Source organism: Drosophila erecta, unplaced genomic scaffold (genome assembly GCF_003286155.1).
Source record: "Drosophila erecta strain 14021-0224.00,06,07 unplaced genomic scaffold, DereRS2 tig00000000-arrow-pilon, whole genome shotgun sequence".
Classification (NCBI taxonomy): domain Eukaryota; kingdom Metazoa; phylum Arthropoda; class Insecta; order Diptera; family Drosophilidae; genus Drosophila; species Drosophila erecta.
Window position 1 is genome coordinate 7,737,397 of NW_020825194.1, and position 19,020 is coordinate 7,756,416.

Below are 19,020 nucleotides of genomic sequence, written 5' to 3' on the forward strand. Positions count from 1 at the left end.
TCTTGTTACGCTTCTTTGGTTTTCCCACTATTGATGAATGCTGTCTGCTGTTTTATTTCGGTTTTTGTTTTTGGTTGTGATCTACATTTAATGTGATTTCTATACGCTTTGGCAGTGTTTATCATTTGAACAAATTACAATTATGATCAGAAAACTCTTGCTTTTTGAACGGCAAAACGAAACAGCACAGGATAAACGGATTAAACGATATCGTACTCGAGATACTTTAGTTACTTATCATATTTACAGGCTATGTACAAAAAATCAGAGCGTTTCTTTTGAAAGTTTCGAGCGCAAGTGCGTGAAGTTGGTAGAGAAGTTAGTACAGAAGGTTATAGCCAGAAGTCGGAGTTGGAACTTAACGTTTTCGCCATTTGGTTACCGATTGTATCTATCAAAATTTGTTTAGAACACCACAGTTGCTGCTCGTAAATCGCTGGTAAAAAGCGCACTCATTCACATACACTAAAAAATATTACTAACTACTTTTCATCAGCTTTCGTCGCACTCTATATTCCGGCCTAGGTATCCTCTATATTAAGTGGTATTTAATTATGATTCGAATGCGCTACTTACAATATTTTCTCAGGGTTTTCTCCCCAGCGTGTTTGTTTTTTTTTTTTGTGTAGAGATGTGAATGTAAGAAGTTGTTGTTCAATTTAGAATTAGCAATTAGCAAATTTGACTTGCGTCGAGTGAAAAAGCTGAGACTCCTCTAGTTAAGTGTAGTACTTTGCATATGGTTTAGTATTTGCCTCAAAACAGCCTTGATTGGGCGATTCTTCGGTAGAAACAACCATGTTTTCTCTGGCTTTCATAAAGGATCAGGTCGAGCCATATGTGTATTTGTTTTAGGCATACGAATTAGCTAGCAGATTGTTGGCTTTAGGTGTTAAATGTCATTAATCGATATTTGTGTTTTTAGGTTTACATTAAAAGTTGAATTATTACAATATGCTCTGCTCTATATAAATCGTTTTGCGCATGCTCAGAAACTTCTAAATGCAGTTTTTGAATTTTAGCCTCATTGCCTTGTATCTGTTTGTCGCTATCAGTATCTGTATCTCAGCCAAAAGCAATCCGCAATGCATTGTTTGCAGTGTTTAATTGGTGTGTTCGATATAAATTGTTGCGTTGTGGCCGCATTCAGCGACTTAGAGATAGATTTTGAGACATGAGAGTACACAGATCGAGTAGACTTAGTTTGTAGTTTTTGGTAGTTTCTTGTTTTTCGCTCAGTATTCCTTGTTTCCTAGTTTAATGTGTAGCTTACCTCACTAATGGTTCCCAATTGCTTACGTCACACCATTGAGATGGATTTTCGTTTAGAATTCAATTTTCAATTGTTTCTTATGCAATGATAGCGCCATGAAGTGAACTCAAAATGTAAACGAAAATTAGTGGTAAATGATTCTTAAGTATAAATGTAAATGTAAATGTAAATGATAGTCGACAGCACTCATACGTAAATACATACCCATAAGTATAACTAATGATTGTTGCTTGAAGACGAAATTGGGGGCAAACCATATGACAAACCAACTTAAAAGTCAAATAATAATACGAATATTTTATTGGGGCACACAATGTTGATTACAAAATAAGAGGGATAAACAAGGATACAAAATCAACCAATGTAGTTGCAAGACTAAAATTATAGATATACAGAATATGATAATTTCAAGGTTCTAAAAAGGCATACGGAATGATGTGGGAAGCAATCAGTTGGCAGTTGAACGATGGATATCAGGGCTAAGTTCTTGGTCCCCCGATCCGGATTAGCTTTTTATATGTGTGGAGACAGGCGGCATTGCCGTCGACGTTGATCTGGTGGTCAGTGGTTCCGGTTCCGGTTGTCTCTTGATTGTTAGTTTGGATGGACAAAATACACCGAGCCGCATGCCTTCACACACATAAAAGAGCAGAGCAGCGCATTTCATGGCACGCAAGTTATGGTCGTATTCTCTAACTTATTAACGCTTTTGATTTCACTTTTGTACACGGTACAATCGATTTACATACAAATATGTCTTTTTTTCGCTGCCGATTTGTTGTCGCCTTGTCGAGTATCAAATATCTTATGCCAATAGGTAGTTGTGGGTGCGTTGCCACAAATGCGCTGCTCTGCCTTCGATCAGCTTCTCCATCGTTCAAATGTACGAATAAGGACCATCAGTTAAGGCGCTACACAGTAACAATCAAGAGTTATCATCCTTGTTGGAGCCGCCCCCACCGACCCCGGAACCCTGTGTGTTGGTGCCTCGTCCGCCGGCAGGTGCTCGTACCGCTGGCGGCTTGTACTCCAGGCCCGGATCGAATTGCATTAAAACGAATACCTATATGATGCACATTGTATAGTGGAATGATAATGTATGCTTATGGGGCAACTTGCCTGATCTGTTGGCAGTAGTGAAAAGTCATCGGGTGGGTTGGTTATTACATAACGTTTGCTGCTCGCATCACAACTGGAGCTGGTATCCCTGAATCGGTATAGTCCGATGCACAGCATTCCGTACGACTTGAGGGCTGCCACAAACAGATCCCCGTACTTGCCGCACTCCCCAAATTGAGCCAACGGACCGTCGTACAGCGAGATTTGACCCACTCGACATCTAGCAAGGGAAAAACATTAATCAGTGATCAGTGATTATTTGGGATATTGCCTGATTCGACACCTCATGGAGTCCGCCACTTACCTGTCTCGATTGCTCAGACTCTCCACGGTGCTGTAGCCTCCGCGGAGGCCAGCTCCCTCGGCCAGGATCAGTTCCAGCTCGGGCGTGGCGCCACCCGTTATCAGTGAGCGGATCAGCGTTAAGGCGTTTTGATTGAAGTAAGTCTGTACAGTTGGGGATCAAGCGAAAGTTTATACATATGACCAAACACAACAGTGGAGCTAAGAGGGAAGACCCCTTCAGTGACTAAAACAAGGACATTACCGTGGACATCAGCGAGTCTAACACACTCACAGCGAAGGCTGTGCCGCAGGCGAAAGGCTGCGTCAGATATAGTTCTGTATCTGGATCATCGTCGTCGTCTTGATCGAGAAACTGCACGTTACTATCATTGACCAGTTCTTTAAACGACAACCAACATGTGAAGCATTAGTAGAGCACACACTTAAACCGCATTCGGAGCAGAAAGCGGGTGAGCCTGGCCAGGATATCGGATGCACCCTCCACCCCAGGATCCCTTACCATTACCATTACCCATGCACACTCCCCATCCACATCCTGGCCAGCCTCACAATCGTTCGTTCGTTCGCAAACTCGGCCAACTTAGTGCGATGCAGTTTACCTGTTATCATGGGCACATTGGCGCCATACACCGAGCCCCTCCGCTGCAGCACAATGGGACTGCCGGCGGTGGCGCTCAGGTTGTCGAACTCCGGGCCGCGCTGGCTGAGCACACCGATCGTGTCGTCAAAGGTCATGGCCTTGATGTTCAGCGAGGCGAGGATCGCCTCCTTGTCGGCCAGCGTGGGATCGTCGTTGCTAGGAACTTTCGCCGACAGGATGCAGCACATATCACACAGATTGACATTCACGGCCCGCAGGTCGGCTCGACTCAGCGGCGATCCGTTGAGCACCGAGATCTTGGGCAGGTTCTGCAGCATCTTCCACTCGCGCCGGATGTAGTCCACCGAGCCCACAATGACCACGTGCTTCAGCTCGTGGTAGTGGAAGTTGGACGCCCGCAGCGGCATCACCAGATTCCGCAGCCCGATCAGCGGCGAATCGGGATCGGCAAACAGGCACACGACCACGTGGCCGTTCAGCACGGTCATGGCCGCCTGGTTGCGATCCTGTGGAGAAATGTGCAGGTTAACTTTCATACCAATTCAATGAGCACTGATTGCACTGGACTTACCAGTATGCAGTCTTCTAAGCTCTTTGCCGGACTCCAGTGGAACATTCCCGTCGAGTCGTACTTCATTTCGGTCTTCTCGAAATCAAAGTCCTTCGACTGGTCGTCCGCAATGCCGGCGGGCAAGGATACGCCGCCGTTTTGATTCTGAGTGCCCGTACCGGAACTGCGACTCGTCGGCCTAGACACAAGTAGATCGATAGGATAGAGATAGAAGTTAGCCATCGGGCGGTCTGTGCTGGAGCTGGATTCGATTCGATCATAATGGGTTTTACTTCGATTCAACTTTTGACTTGCATATGCAGATTATCAACCAATTCAATTCAAAAACAAACGCTACATCCAAATGCAAAGTGTTCATCGGAAACGCTACGAGTACGTGTTTCGTTCAATAAATGATGTGAATACTTCAATACGAGTACGAGTACTTGGGGCATATTGAATTAAAATGTGATCTCAATATACGATAGTTAAAGATAGAGAGTTTTACGTTTACAAAGATAAATACACGGATAGTAAGATAGATAGAGAGTTAGAGATAGAGAGATCATGTGCTAATAACAAAAGTCTCGAAATGAATGCGAACAAGAATTTTAGAATAAATCAATATGTCACTACGCAAAATGCTTAACTGCACTATCCGGCGGCGGTTGGGATGTATGGATCAAAGACTTTATATAGTATATAGTGTATTAGGTGGTAGCCAAACTCCCTCCAGGTGTTTCATTGTGATTTAGGTGCTCTTCATGCGCGAGGGAGCGGCCTTAGTTATTCTATTCCATAACCCTTCCGATCCGCCGAACTTGGCATTTTCATCTACAAAACTTAATGTTGCTTCTTATTAATTAAAAAAAAAACATAAAATATATGGTACACTGGTGCAGTTTTATTACAAAGATGAACACAGGAACAACACACACAACACTTAGATTGCAATTCAGTTCAAATGATTCAGAGAAATAGACATAGAATGCAGGAGAAAATGGGCGATTATTGAGCTTAATGTATGCTTTCGTGGTCTGGAACCAGCTTATTTTTATAAGTCTCGAAGAAGAAGTTGTAATATTTGTAAGAATTATCGTAGTATGCGCCAAACGGTATGCTACGCTTTTGACTGATCCTTTTTCTCAAAATTGGTGGAATGATCTTAAGTTTCGCAAAGGGAAATCCATATTATAAAACGCTTTTCTTACATAAATATTTGCGTACAGTTAAAATATACATAACATTTTCACGGCAAATAAATCAGTAAAAGGAGAATTAAAGAAGTTCTTAAAAAGCAGCTTCAAAGAATATGAAACCCATATGAATTATTCATTGAACTCAAAGTAAAATTGGCACTTATTAGTTTACTTTGAGAGGCAGAGAGAGAGAACTAATATATTAGGTGTTAGTAGACAGAATGCTTCAGAATGGAATGCGGTTAGTTATGCTGGGGATAGTTTAGATGGCGAAAATAATCATGGGGCGCTCACGCATACACACCAACATATACAAACGCACAGACACACGTACACATACGCACACAGACACAGAAGACAGCGACATGACAAAAAAAAAAACGCACAAATTTGTTATAATTCATTATGTTTAGTACGCGAGTTTGATGGAATGGCATAGCTTTCGATCAATCAATGTCAATATCAATGTGTGTCAAACAAAATGCGCATAAGATGTAGTTAGATAAGTATTAACGAATACTAAGGTATAGTTAAAAAAAGGCTTTTGGCTTTTTTAGTTTTGATAGAGTTTAAGTTAAAAATCTAGGAAATTATGGACGCATACATGAGCTTTTTAACTTCGTAAGCAAGTTGATAGCCCGCATAAGGGTTAGCATCATTCTCTGGTGGCCTGAAACAAGATGTTGTTCGTTTTTATACATTTAGACTGGTTAAAAGTTAATAATTGGTTGGTTGATTTGTTGGTTGTTTGTTTGGGTTTTATTCGTTTCTCTTGAGTGAGCGAGTGGTTGAGTGAGCAGGTGAGTGAGAGACAGTTAGTTGAGGTGTTTGGTTAGTTGGTTAAAGAGCATTTACATATGTACGAGATACCTATTCATCCTTATCCTGACCATTGTGTTGTGTCAACTAAAACATGTGTGGCAAACACAGTAACCATAATTGAGTGTAATCTCTCGCGTTTTTTGTTCGATTGTAACGCAACGGAAAAGTGGAAAATCAAACTTGATGCAGCTGCAAACAGAGTTTTCCTAGTGGGTGTATTCATTGAGTTATCTTGTTGCTTGCTCTTGCTCGATTACCGACTTTGCTTTGCTATTTATTTGATAACTGAACAGAGTGCTGTTTAATGTGATCAAACTCTATAGTTAAGTAGATGGCCTGCTGTTCCACCCCATGTTAAATATATATTTATATATGTACAGGCCCCGCTGGCTACGTGCGATTGGCTTACCTGTTGTACTGCGATGGCGATATCACTTGGCCCTCCACCTGCCGGCTCACGTTCACCGTGGGCTTCACCTTGTTCACCTGTTTTCCCGCCGCCGCAGCTGCTGCAGCCGCCGCTGCCGTGTTGTTCATGTGGTGCATGCCACCTGTACCGTTGCCGGTGCCATTCGGACGGCGCACATTGCGATTGAGTACTGTAATCACAAGATGGTTGCGCACATGATAATGATATGTAATCATTCCAGTCGAAACTTACGATTCGTATCTTCTCTGTCACGAGTGATATCACCTGTGGCAGATTGGCAGTTTTATGTTTCATTTGGCATTGGCAGGCAGAAGCGTTGTATTTTTTTTGACGAGATCAGAGATAGAGAGCAGATCAATCGATTAGTAAACTTGGCAAGAACGCGGTCGCGCTGATCAGAGAGTGTGAAGAGATACTCATTGGCTTTAAGTATTAGTCATTAGTTAATCGAGAAAGGTATTTTTGAGCCGCGTGTTGCATGTTGCAATTAATTTAGGTTCAGGTTACTGGATCTTAGTTCTTAGTTCTTGTTATTATGTGATGCTTTGTGTGTGGTTGCGACAGTAATAAACAAAATTGGTAACAAGCAGATTGGTTATGCAATTGAAAACAAAGGCACACCGAGTGATGTGTACAAATAAGTAAGTTAAGGTAAATAGACATCGATATGTGGGTATGATAATACGGAAGATATATATCGGTTCTTTAGATTAGAGAGTATATCAACGAGTTACATTAGCAGAGGAACGAGTTCTGTTCAAGAATCAACGCAAAAACAGAGTTATGCAAACGAATATCTAAACAATTATCATGGGTTATCGATTGGATTGGATACAATTTCATCTCTTACGTCTTCAACTGAGGAAAAAGCGAACCAAGGCAAACGAAATCGTGGGCCAAACTGATAACTGAATTGTGATCTTGATCTTGGGTGTGGATGTGGATGTGTGTGTGTGTGTTATGTGAGACTAGGAGCTGGATGGCTGGATGGCTGGATTGCTGAGCTATCCACCTAAACACCTCCGCTTCAAAATGACCTTTCTGTGGATCTGATCTCTGACTGATACCAAATTGAGTGTTCGTTCGATCGACTCGGAGACGAGACTTTACCCGATACAGATCCACGCACATGCACCCGCTTGGGTAGCTCTGGAGGCGTAAATGTGGGTGCAGGATGGTGTTCATCTGTAAAATACGGTGGTTCGTTATCACACAGCTCGGCAAATCAGATTCGGTGTGTATGCAATTTCTTGTGTGTTATTTATATGGTCAAGCTTTTGTATGTGAAGCTCAAAACTGCTTTTGAATATACATCAAATTCTTGTTCTGTTTTCTTTTTTGTTTTTTTTTATTAATTTTTTAGGGGGGATTGTGTTTGGTTTTTGTAAGAACTGAAGCGGTAAGAGTATTGGTTTGTGTTCTAAATAAACACGAAATTTGAGAGGAAATCATAGAGAAATTAGTCTGACTCTTGGGAAAACCCAGGAAAACCTGACGAACTCAAATCAAATAAAAAGTGGCTCTCGGCCGAAACTGAACGAAAAGTGTTCAAGATGGTCGGGGTATGGCTTTTTGGGATTCATTTTAGGGTATTTGCTTTATAGAATATTGAACAAAACATGCAAATAAATATGAGTTGGAACAGAACTGGTGATGGTGTCATCTTACATTTATACAAACGGTTACATATTATATATAGGTAAAAAGAGTATAGATACAAACAGAGCTAAGCAAGCAGTGGTATATATTGGTACTCTGGTATAGGGATACAAACCAAATCGGTTAAAGCTTGAAGCATTATTTAAGCAACACGCTGACTAAGTGCGGATTACAAGCTGAGTAGCAAGATAGGCAATAGCTCTATATAGTCATCAATAGCTGGTTTTTTTTGGCTCACTGGATTTCAGTATCCGATTATCAAGCACTTAATACTTAGGCTGCTAGAACTGCTAACACCCACTTAAAGAAGAACTTCAAACGATCTCTCCAACTACGAGTTGCACTATCTAGTTTAACCCCTGTTTCCGATTTTGGGGCTGATTAAAACGATCATTGATGGTCAGCAATTTAACTGCACGGAATTTGGAATTTAATCGCTCTCTAATTGGAATCTCCTGTTCCCCGGAGGATTGGGTTTGGTGCAGTGCTCGGGGGGATGAGGAGGAGCTGCTTGCTTTTTATGTTCATTTTATTGTTTTGGGCGGTTGTGATCGAATATTGGTTCTAATCATTGGCTCAGTTGCTTTGCTTTCACAAGTCATTTGCATTTTATTTATTCATGTTGATTTATGTATGGTTTTAAACTAAAACTGACGATGGCTCTAATTAAATGGGGTTCTCTCTTTCAAACGAAAACGAGAAATAACCGAAACAAAACCAAGGTACAATACAAATCACGAGATTTTAAACGAAAAACGTGCACTGGCACATATGAAGGGGAATTGGTCAAAAACTCTAGTAATTCAAATGATAACGAAATGTTTTCGACAAGTACAAATGCGATATTGAAATTGATGTTCTTAATTTCTGGTATGGATATACAACAGTTTGAGTTAGTTTGACTTACTTGACAACGAGTATTCATCGTCTTCTACACACACACACAGAGACATATAAACAGGAGTATTTATTGTAGTTGTAGTAGTTGATACGGAACACGAATGTGTATGTAGGGAGGTACAATAGAAAGATGATAGGTTTACATATTTGAAATATTATATAGAAAGGAACATAGGTCCATAGGCGTAGAAGATCGAATTTGTATATATTACAGAAAATGAGTGTAGAGTGTGGTGTTGTGTTTCAGGATTGCAGGTCCTTAGAACCCGAGGTGTTGTGTTCATTGGAGTGTTGGAGTTGGTGTCACCACTTAGTATGCATATCATATAAGAAGGAAACTTGAAGTATTTGCTTGGATATGACATAGTTGTCCAAAGATACGTGAACGGTTAGAATTTGTATCACGAATTAACGATACTATACGACATGATATGATGCGATACGATAGATACAATACAATATGTAGTTAACGTTTGTACAAGATACTTTACGATATAGTAGGAGTACGATTATTATGTAGAGTATGACTCGACTTGATAACAAAACGAATAGTATGGATACTATGGAGCTCATACGAAAACACAACGCTTGAATCGATTATGGTTACTGAATATGTAGTATCCAAACAGTTGATTTCCAATATTAACTGGACTCAAAGCGAAGTTCGGTTTGGTTTTCTCTGGACTTTACTACACACTCACACGCACACTAGGGTTAAAGTTGAATACGAAACAGTACACAATTACTAGAACGAACGAGTAGAAACGAAACATGTAGATATGTGTGTGTTGTGTGGTGCATTAGTGTTGGAAAGGGGCGGTTGGTTACTTAGGGGCGGGTCCAGGGACTTTGTGTATTTTTTTGTGTTGGTGTTTGTGTTCTGTGTTCTGAGTTCTGAGTTCTGAGTTCCGACAAAGATTGATTGATTTTTTTTAGATTGTTTGGCTGCCTGATTAATTGGCTTAGTTTTCGATTGGTTTGCTGAATGGCAAATGGCATATACAGCTGAACAATAGCAATTAGAGTTGGATAGTTAGTTTGTAGTTAGTTGGCAGTTAGTTTGGCGCTATAAACATGTAATTGAGCGTTTTAACTTGGTTAGCAGGAGGATTTATAGGGAGAATGTGATGGTAAATTTCGGTTGCCAATTGGAAATCATGTTGGGTTTCGTGGTTTCTGGTTATGAGATGTATGTTTCGTATGCTTATCGGTAACAGTAGAGTAGTGGAGACAGAGACAGGAGATAGAGAGAGACAGAGAGAGAGAGAGAGAGAGAGAGAGAGGTAGAGTAAGTTATACGTACTTGCACGCCCAACCATTTGTACGGCTCGGACGCCTTTCCGGAAGGTGGCCACTGTTTTTGTTTCATGAAAACAGAATTTTATAGGATCGTGTGAATAGGTAAATGATGGCAAGGTAATGATTGTTGCTTTCAATATAATTTAGTTCTTCTTCATCATCTGCTCGCAACACTGCGCCAGCTTATCATTGGAACATCATTCAACGAAAATGATGAATAAATCATAGGAAATTAAATACGCTATACGGAAATCATAGTAAATTCACACGGCACACGTACTTGAACGTTCGTAAATAATATATTATATTTATGTAGATATATTCATATGTGGTATGCAGTTTATGATCATAAGTAGATATATGTATGCAATGTATATAAGGAATATATACTAGGTATGCTTTCTGTTTATTATGACACTATACGCGACTCTTGGGCGAACCAAACCAGAAATCGTGGCAAAACTAAATTAGTTCTATAATAGGTGTATGTTATATTTATACTGAGTACGATAGAGAGAACGATAGAACTATAGAGCGACAGAAGGAGCAGAAGTACGAACTGAATTCAACTCTTAGTCTAAAACTTATTTACTCGGAGTTCCCTGCTTGCTATTATCGAGTCTATCCACAGTTCCTCACAATCTGATTTATAAGTTTCCCAGTTTTCCAGCCAAATGATGCGGGGTTCGGTTCTTGGCGGGGATTCTTTTGCATTTAGCAGCTAAGAGCTTTTCATGGATTTTAGCATTAACTAAGGCACACAAACGCTGACAGTTGTACATTAATTTAGTAATGTTGATTTAGTTTCCAAGTTCAATTAGTTTTCTCAATGAATTTGGCAAGCCAAATCTCAGGAGCGCTGACCAAATTCTGTATAATTTCTTAGCTGGAACTAAAGAATATGCTAAATTTGTCAATGTTTATCGGATCAGCGGACTGTTAATAGTGTTAATATTGTTCTTTGGTTGTCGCTCCTTTTATCTTTTAGATTGGTTTGGATTAGGTTCAGGATTAGCAGCAACAAATAATTCTTTTGGCTTGGTAGTATATATAAACGGATATTAATACTGGATAGAGCGCCGCAAATCGCATATAATTGGTTTTGGATTCGTTTGTGGAAATGGATTTGAAAGCGTACCCTCCATTGTATTCATCACCGACGTGATGCCTTGGTTGACCATGCCCGTCTGCATCATAATCATGCCCACATCTGCAAGATGGTTACGTTTTTGGTTGGTATTTGGTAGATACTCGAATAGACACTCGCTCATACACACAAACAAATGCACATATGTATATATAGTTCAGTTAGGTGTAATATATCTGGGATCGGTATCTGGGATTGGTTCAGAAACTTAAGCTCTAGGCACTACGAACTGCGTTTCACATATTCAGCTGCAACACATTGGATCCCGAATTTGATCTTTCGCTGGTTTCAAAGCCAAAACGCAGGCAACGCAAACTCGGCAAACGTACTAACTACTTAAGAACATTTGCAGCTAAGTTGGGTGTTTACAGTTTAAGATTAACAGATTCACAGAGTATAGGTTGAGATTGTTCAGGTATTATGCTACATAGAAGCAAATACATAAACTTAGGTTATTCTCTGAAAACGCCATGTTAAGTTCTGCCGTAACCTGATCTAATGTTATTTACACTTTGGCTTTGCAGCTACAATCGCGGTTATATACAATCGCGTTAGATATATATATATATATATATTTAAACTTTAAAATTTAAATAGAGATCGGTGAGTGAGGTGAGTGCCACGCCAAGAACACAAATCAACGGAAAAGTGTTAGGGGATTCGTGAGGACGGCGCAGCATTTCAATAACTTAGGTCTACCGGTAAGTATTAAAGATAATTTAGTCATAAGTATTAGGAAGAGTATTTAAATTAGAGCTGGATGCTGCAAAAGTGAGTTAAAATTTATCGAAAATAGAGTATAATCTTTCATATTAAAGGTTTTTCGTATGGTGAATGGTGTGATAGGATGTAAATTGATTGTTGTGCTCATTTCCATGCACTTATTTTGATCTCGGCTTATTCTCAACACATAAGTATAAAGTACAAAGATTAAGAGGGGATTACAGAGACAGAGAGAGCAAGAGCGAGGATTAGCGAGACAGACTTTTAAAAAAATGTGCAGTTTCAGGATTGGAACAAAAATCGATCATCAAAAGAGGGCTATCAATGGGGTGTGAGTTATAAGTTCATAAAGAAATATGGATGGTAAAGAGGTTCTCATGCCTTTTTAATGAAATACAAAGCTGTAATCGAGTTGCAAAGAAGGCTTGAGTTTTAAAAATAGAAAAATATTTGAATAAATTTGCATATATCGCGTGGCGCCTGTTGTCTTTTTGAATGTGGCAGCTTCGCCTTTGTATTTCACTTCTTCAGGCTGGCATATCACTCATACGCCCCGTAAAACGCAAAATTCACTTTTGAACTCAAAATCGTGGTTGTCAACTATCATGGTGGTACTCTAATGGATTTCTTTTTGGTGATGGTTAAGGAAAAGCGAAGAGGTTTGGTTAACATTTCTTGCTGGCTGTAGTATAGGTAATCAAAGAACTGGGGTTGCATATCGCACAAACATATTTACAAGGTCGATGGTACGTTATGGTTTGTTTGCTTCGGGGCTTAATCACCGTTGGATAATTGTATGGGAATAAATAGTTAATCGTTATAGGTGTGGGTGTATTTAACTCTTACTTCGTGGGTTACAAAGAGGCGCATGTCAAAACAAACAGTGACCAAAATGGAACTGCACGTGGGCAAGGTAATCGGGCAGGACGAAATGGTTGTTGTTCAGATATATTTTATATACGAGTGTATGCAGGGTGGTTATGATATCGGAAACTTCGGTTTTATGGTTAGGGGCTGAGCACAATGGGTCGGTCCAATGGTTCGCCTTGCAAAATCGTTTCAAAAACTAAAGACAAACAATCAAAATCAAAGGAAAGGTCTTGATTTTGTTGTGCTCTTGAGGTGGAGGTGAGGTGCTGATAGGAAACTCAACTGGGGATCGTTTTTAGGGAATCGGGACCTTCGCTTTGCTTATTCAATGTACAAACAAAAGGTAACGGGAGTATGCAAAATGTACTTTATACAAAAGTTGGAATCGGTATCGGTTGGTATTGGTATTGGTATTGGTATCGGGTAAAACTTGAAAACTGAGAAGTGTTTGTGTGGTATCAAGTGTTCTGTTTTTTATGTGGGCAAGATTAGAGTGTGGTTTCTTGTTGTTCTTTGGATTATTCGGCTTGTAGCTTGATTTACCTAAGTCATCGAATTTGCTCCTGGGCTGAACAGTCACTGTGGGACAAAGTTATGGCATTGGATTGTATTATTGGTATTAAATTCGATTCGATTTCGGTTTAATTGGTTGTATTTGGTTATGTCACGTTGCAAGTGCGGCACACACAGTCGCACACACACACGGATATGTGCGAGGGGTGTTCGAACAGTTGCAGCCATGCCAATGGGTTTTGGTATTGTTGATTCGGTTCGATTATACATAGTTATAGTTATAGTTAGTTGTTGTGATTGGTTGTTGCAGTTTTTTGGTATTGATTTCATTGAGAGCGAGGCCACACGCGCCAACACACATACATAATAAATATATAATAAAAAACATGGATATTTATGTATAAAAATATGTAAGAATATACGAATAGTTTCATGGTGGAGAGGTAAAATATTTAGATATTCATAAGTATTAGAAAGATAGCGCCTTATACCTAGAGACTGCCTCAACACTCGCTAGTTCCTTCTTACAAACTAAAATCGAGTTGTTATTTCCTATCGTTTCTCTTGGCTTTTTCGATTCTGGCTGTCTTCGAAACGTTCGATTCGATTCACAAACGAAACAACAAATCAAATACATATTAAAATCAAAACGGATAAGTTAAATTAAATTCATAGATACATAAGACTCTAAAAAGATAGCTGTGGCTACTATTTGGTACAAGGGTTTGCTTACAGTTCTTGCATTTGCATTTCTTGATCAGCGTCTCGTCCTTGATGTCCTCATGACACGCCTTGCAGTAGAACCAGGCACTAAGGAAATTACATTTATAAATTAAAGTTAAAATGTTGGATATACTATAGAAGTATATGGATGAGTCTGGCTTGCACTTTAATATAAACTATATTTCGGAATGATTAAAATTGATAATATACTCAAACACCCTTTGCGGTGCGCTTCGTCACTACATAGAAAACATATATTTGAGAGGAAAGTGAAAACCAGAAGCCGCCTGGAAGACTTGTAGGGTGACCTCTTACCGCTTCACCTCGTCGGCGCTTTGTGCTATGAAGAAACCCTGGGTGTTGGCCTGGATTTTGGCCCCCCGAGGGTTGATGGAAATCTTGCTGTCCGCCCCCTCCTCGGCGCCCTTGATCTCGATGGCCAGCAGCAGGAGCTTCAGCTTGGAGAAACACAGTCTAGACGCGGGGAAGAGGGGAGTTGATCAGTTCCCGATCGCCCGATATCGCTTCAACTTAGCCTAGTTCTTTGCTTTACAAGTAATTGAACCTAGTTTTAGTATGCTACAAAGGTGTAGTCGAACTCTCTCAAAAACAGGGCATGCATATGGTGTCTGTGAGTGGGGTGTTTGTGAGTGTGTGTATGTGTCGTTGTATTGGTGAGTGCTCTGAAAGCGTACACTGTTTAAAATCAATAAACAATCAAAACGCTTGACGAGTCAAAAAAAGGCATGCTTGGCAAAATGCTTAGTTGAAAAAATGCTATTAAAAAAATTAATGTCTGAAAAAAATCAAAACTACCGACAGTGAATCATCATCATCCATTGCCAACTAGGGTACACTCTAAAAAACATTCTGCACATGCAATGAGTTCGGGACTTCGGAGGTGGAGTCACAAGTGGAGCTGTTCTGTGGGTGGGGTCTCTAGAATTAATTGCAGTGTACGTGTCTGACGCTCTACGAATCGCAGCGAGCGGAGTTCGCAGTTAGCAAGCGATTGTGGCGATCGGATGCGGATTACGATTGCAGTTGCGAATACGGATACGAATACGAATACGAATACGAGTACGGATACGGATACTATCAGGTATACGGATACGCTATATGCAGTTTGAGCCAATCGAAATGAGTGTGAGTTTAATATACAGGTTGTTCAATGCGTTCGCCCCGAAAGATTTGATCTCGGGTTCTCGATACTGGTGGCTAAATTGGATCTTTCAGTGGCTATGGTTCTAGAGTATGGGTTTTTGATATATATCGAGATACATGGCCAGAGGTGGGAGAGTGGGGAGTGGCGACAAACAGTTGTTTAGTTGTTGGTTGTTGTTATTATGAGGAGAAGGAGAGTAAATCAAACGGAATCGAATCAAGTTGGTAAATAATAGGAAAAAGAATTGTTAAACAAACTTATTTTGTACAATGCAAAAAGTTGTAGTAGTAGTAGTAGAAGTAGTAGTATTTTTTATACAGTTTGCATATAATTTTTTTGGTTTTAGTTTTTTTCTCTATTTTCTCATTTTTGAGTCTTACTCGCTGGCTTGTGGGAATGTCATGCCGGTAAATGAAGGTGATAGGGTTTCGGTGTACATCTCACACCCTGTACCTTGAAGATAATCATTTTGCCAGGCCTGTGTGTCTGGTGACTGAAAGTTAGAAAATGGTTTTGTTGTGGTTGGCATTTAGTAAGTTCGCTAAAGTAACTACTTGGCGCATTATCGGTTTGGATCTAATTTATTTGTTTGTCTGTTTTGGTTTTTGGTTTTGTGTGGCTGTGGCAGGTGGTTTTTATAGTTTTGGGGGACAGGTCCTACGCTTTCTGGGTCATCTGGTTCTACGGCACACATTTCAACAGCTGGCGAGTATCGGTGCTGGTTGGTGTGGATGGTGCTTTTGTTTCTAGGTCAGGCATTGCATACACTTTGGCTTTGGCTTTTTCGGCATTGGCTTTGGCTTTGGCTTTGGCTTTTGGCATAGAAATACTGCTTCGATCTCGGGGTTATCTTTGGTGGCATTCGGTCTGTACACTTTCTGGCGATTTGGCGAACTTTACAGCATTGAAGAAGGCACGAGCATTGGGATCATTGGCATCAAGACTCAACCGAACCGAACGTGTGTCAAATGAGCAAAAATCAAAAGGTCGAACTGAAAACCATCGGGAACGGAAAAGAACCAACTCAACTGAAAAATGCACGCTGCAAACTTAGAGCTTAGAACTGTTACTGAGATACAAATAGATAGATTGATTTAGAGAAAGATTCAGAGAGAGTTTCGGATAAATCCGCTCACACAGATACCATACATTAGCGATTGGCTGTGTGTCTGGCTGTGTATCGGTGTGTGTATGTGTGTGGGTGTGTGTATGTGGTGTTTGTTTGTCCTTAAATAAATAGAGTCAGTTGAACTGGCCCGTTTGAAGTTTTGAAGTTTGCTTTTGAAAATGAAGGATAAGAAACCATATTTTGTATTTGCAAACACTGAAGGCATTTTGAACACTTAGAACACTCAATTACACAAAGAATTTGCTTGAAACAACGACTAATTTGTCACAGTGTAATGTCTTGGCTGGTGTATTTTTGTGTACTTGTTTGGAAAATCATAAGCTAAGTTCACTGGCAGGCACATTTACACGTTGCAACACTTAGATCGGTGTAAACGTGCCGGATCTTCGATCAAAATCGAAAAATTAAGATACAATCAAAAAAAGATAGATTTACAACGACGATCAGAACTGAGTGAAACGAATAACAATGTGTTTACTTGTGGTGTGTGTGAGAGTTGTGAGGTTTTTCATCGGCCTACAAATTGGCTAAATTGTGATGTATTACTACTTGAAATATACATCCTTAAATCACAATTATGCTTATGTTTGTAGGCCGAATATATCTTATGTTGTTCATGGTGTGTGATATTTTGTTTATTTTAATTTTTTGATTTTTTGTTTCGTTCAACGCTGCACGATTAACAAGTAGAATAGAGTAGGTAGTAGTAGATACGATATAGTATTTAATTGGTTTTGTTTCTGGTACGAATATTACGATATAGCTTATGGTTGGAAAATTGGAAAACTGCCAGCTGCGTGACTTACTCAGTGGCCTGAGCAAATGGTATTCCAATAAATGTGGGACTCAATGTTTCAGTGTACATTTCCATGCCAGTGCCGCGCAGGTAATCATTTGTCCAAGACTGCATGTCTGGCGACTATGGGTTAGAGACGTAATTTAGAGACATTTGGATATTTTGATTTCATACGTATATACGGTACAGTACACCCCACATATAGTAAATTGCTTGCCCCCTGGGCGTTACATTTGTCTGCGGATCTGTAATCTGTAAGCGGTAAATCTGGAAAATATCTAGCCTTTTTGGGCCTGCTTCCACTGGGCGCCAGTAGTGTGAGTGTGTCTGGTATTTCGTAGGTGAGTGGCCTGATCTCTGGACTGGGACTGCAACCCCAACTTACCGTCTTGAACGACCTCATGGCGAACAGGTTGGCCATCATGGTCGAGAACCCGGGCGCCAAACAACTCTGGGCAATGAAGCCCAGCTTGAGTTCGGCCAGGCAGATGACATCGTCGCCCTGTTTCCAGTCCCACGATGGTATGTTCAGCAAGTACGCCTAGGAATTGTCATAAAGATCGTTTTAAAACAAAGATTTTGGAAAATAGAGGCCTTGAAAGCATTGGAAATAAATAAATATTTTTTATGTATTTATGCCAGACGCACCTTATTGTGGTACTGCATCAGCTGGATGATGACTCGAATGTCGTCGCTGTAGTTTTTGATCGAGATGACTCTCATGATGTTGGCAGCATCTTCTGCGTCGGGATCTTGGCAATATTTGTTAGCTAGCACGAGGCAGGCGTCGGCTTCATGAACCTATTGCATTCGCAATATCCAAAGGATGCAAGGATCGAGATAGAGTGTTTCGGATTAGCATAGTATTATAATGGCTATCTAGTATAGCTGTTTATGGTCAGACTATGTCTATGGGCATTGATGTTTGTCTCATGTGAGTTAGTTTTGTTATGTTGAACTGTTCCAAGTAGTTTGTTATGGTTCAGTGATTGTTATTGTTACTGTTATTGTGAATAGATATTGCAGAGGTGTCACGTTTAGAGCATTGTCCACAATATAAACAATTAGTAAGCGATTTTTTTGTTTTTTGGTTTACACGCACATCGACTGGACAACTATGGTACGAGTATGAGTACTTAAAATGCCACAGGTGAGTGTTTGTTTTTGGTTGGCTCGATCTGGCTGCGATCGAGTCCATATCAATATATATATATTTAGATATCTTGCATATGCATTGCGTACGTACTGAGTAGGGTTCTTTGGGGTACGAGTAGTATTCATTAGCATTGCCCACAAGGGGCCGGTTGGGGATATAGTAAGCGGTTATACAGTGGCTGGGTGGGTGGGTGGTTGGGTTGCTGGATAACACAGTCTTTCGGTTTCAACTCCAAACTAAGGACACATTAAGAAATCATAAGGCGAACGCTCGGTGCACGGGTGGGTGTTTTCACAAAGAACAAGTACACAAAAGTGTCGGGGTGGTTGGTTTTGGCGTGGGGGAACTTAAACTTAATCAAATATCAAATACCAAATACCAAAGCCCCACAAAACTCAAGAGCAACTCAAGTGGGCGTTTAGACAATAGATTGGCACTAGCTACAAGCATCTGTATCTGATTATAGACATGCAGTATGCTCGCATGCAAAAGATAAGCTCAGATACTGTGAAAAGTAACTATCTGCATCGCAATATGGCATTTTACAAGGCCAAGGCTGCTCAAGAGTGTCGATTCAAAGGATATCGATTAAGCTGATAAATATATATACAAACTATTAGGGCATGTACTTAATGATGGC

At 40.2% G+C, this 19,020-nt stretch overlaps 1 protein-coding gene across 16 annotated transcripts in view; it reads right to left on the reverse strand.

Moving 5' to 3' along the window:
* Nucleotides 1-611: 611 nt before the first annotated feature.
* LOC6554692 (calcium-activated potassium channel slowpoke) overlaps nt 612-19,020 on the reverse strand; it is a 46,658-nt gene continuing 28,249 nt past the window's right edge. For 3 of the 16 annotated variants that reach the window (XM_015153437.2, XM_015153450.2, XM_015153427.2), the window contains exons 10-23: nt 17,873-18,025; nt 17,610-17,765; nt 17,235-17,347; nt 14,450-14,608; nt 14,145-14,221; nt 13,442-13,477; nt 6,532-6,564; nt 6,280-6,469; nt 3,871-4,048; nt 3,298-3,805; nt 2,940-3,076; nt 2,697-2,839; nt 2,393-2,612; nt 612-2,336 (exon numbers count right to left, since the gene is read on the reverse strand). In XM_015153437.2, the coding sequence (XP_015008923.1) occupies nt 2,199-2,336; nt 2,393-2,612; nt 2,697-2,839; nt 2,940-3,076; nt 3,298-3,805; nt 3,871-4,048; nt 6,280-6,469; nt 6,532-6,564; nt 13,442-13,477; nt 14,145-14,221; nt 14,450-14,608; nt 17,235-17,347; nt 17,610-17,765; nt 17,873-18,025 (2,241 nt within the window). In that variant the 3' untranslated portion in view covers nt 612-2,198. Of the gene's footprint in view, nt 2,337-2,392; nt 2,613-2,696; nt 2,840-2,939; nt 3,077-3,297; nt 3,806-3,870; nt 4,049-5,652; nt 5,719-6,279; nt 6,470-6,531; nt 6,565-7,410; nt 7,486-8,866; nt 8,891-10,162; nt 10,214-13,441; nt 13,478-14,144; nt 14,222-14,449; nt 14,609-15,679; nt 15,793-17,234; nt 17,348-17,609; nt 17,766-17,872; nt 18,026-19,020 lie in introns of all 16 variants that reach the window. The other 13 variants (XM_026983946.1, XM_026983945.1, XM_015153464.2 and 10 more) reach the window with 11 other exon arrangements.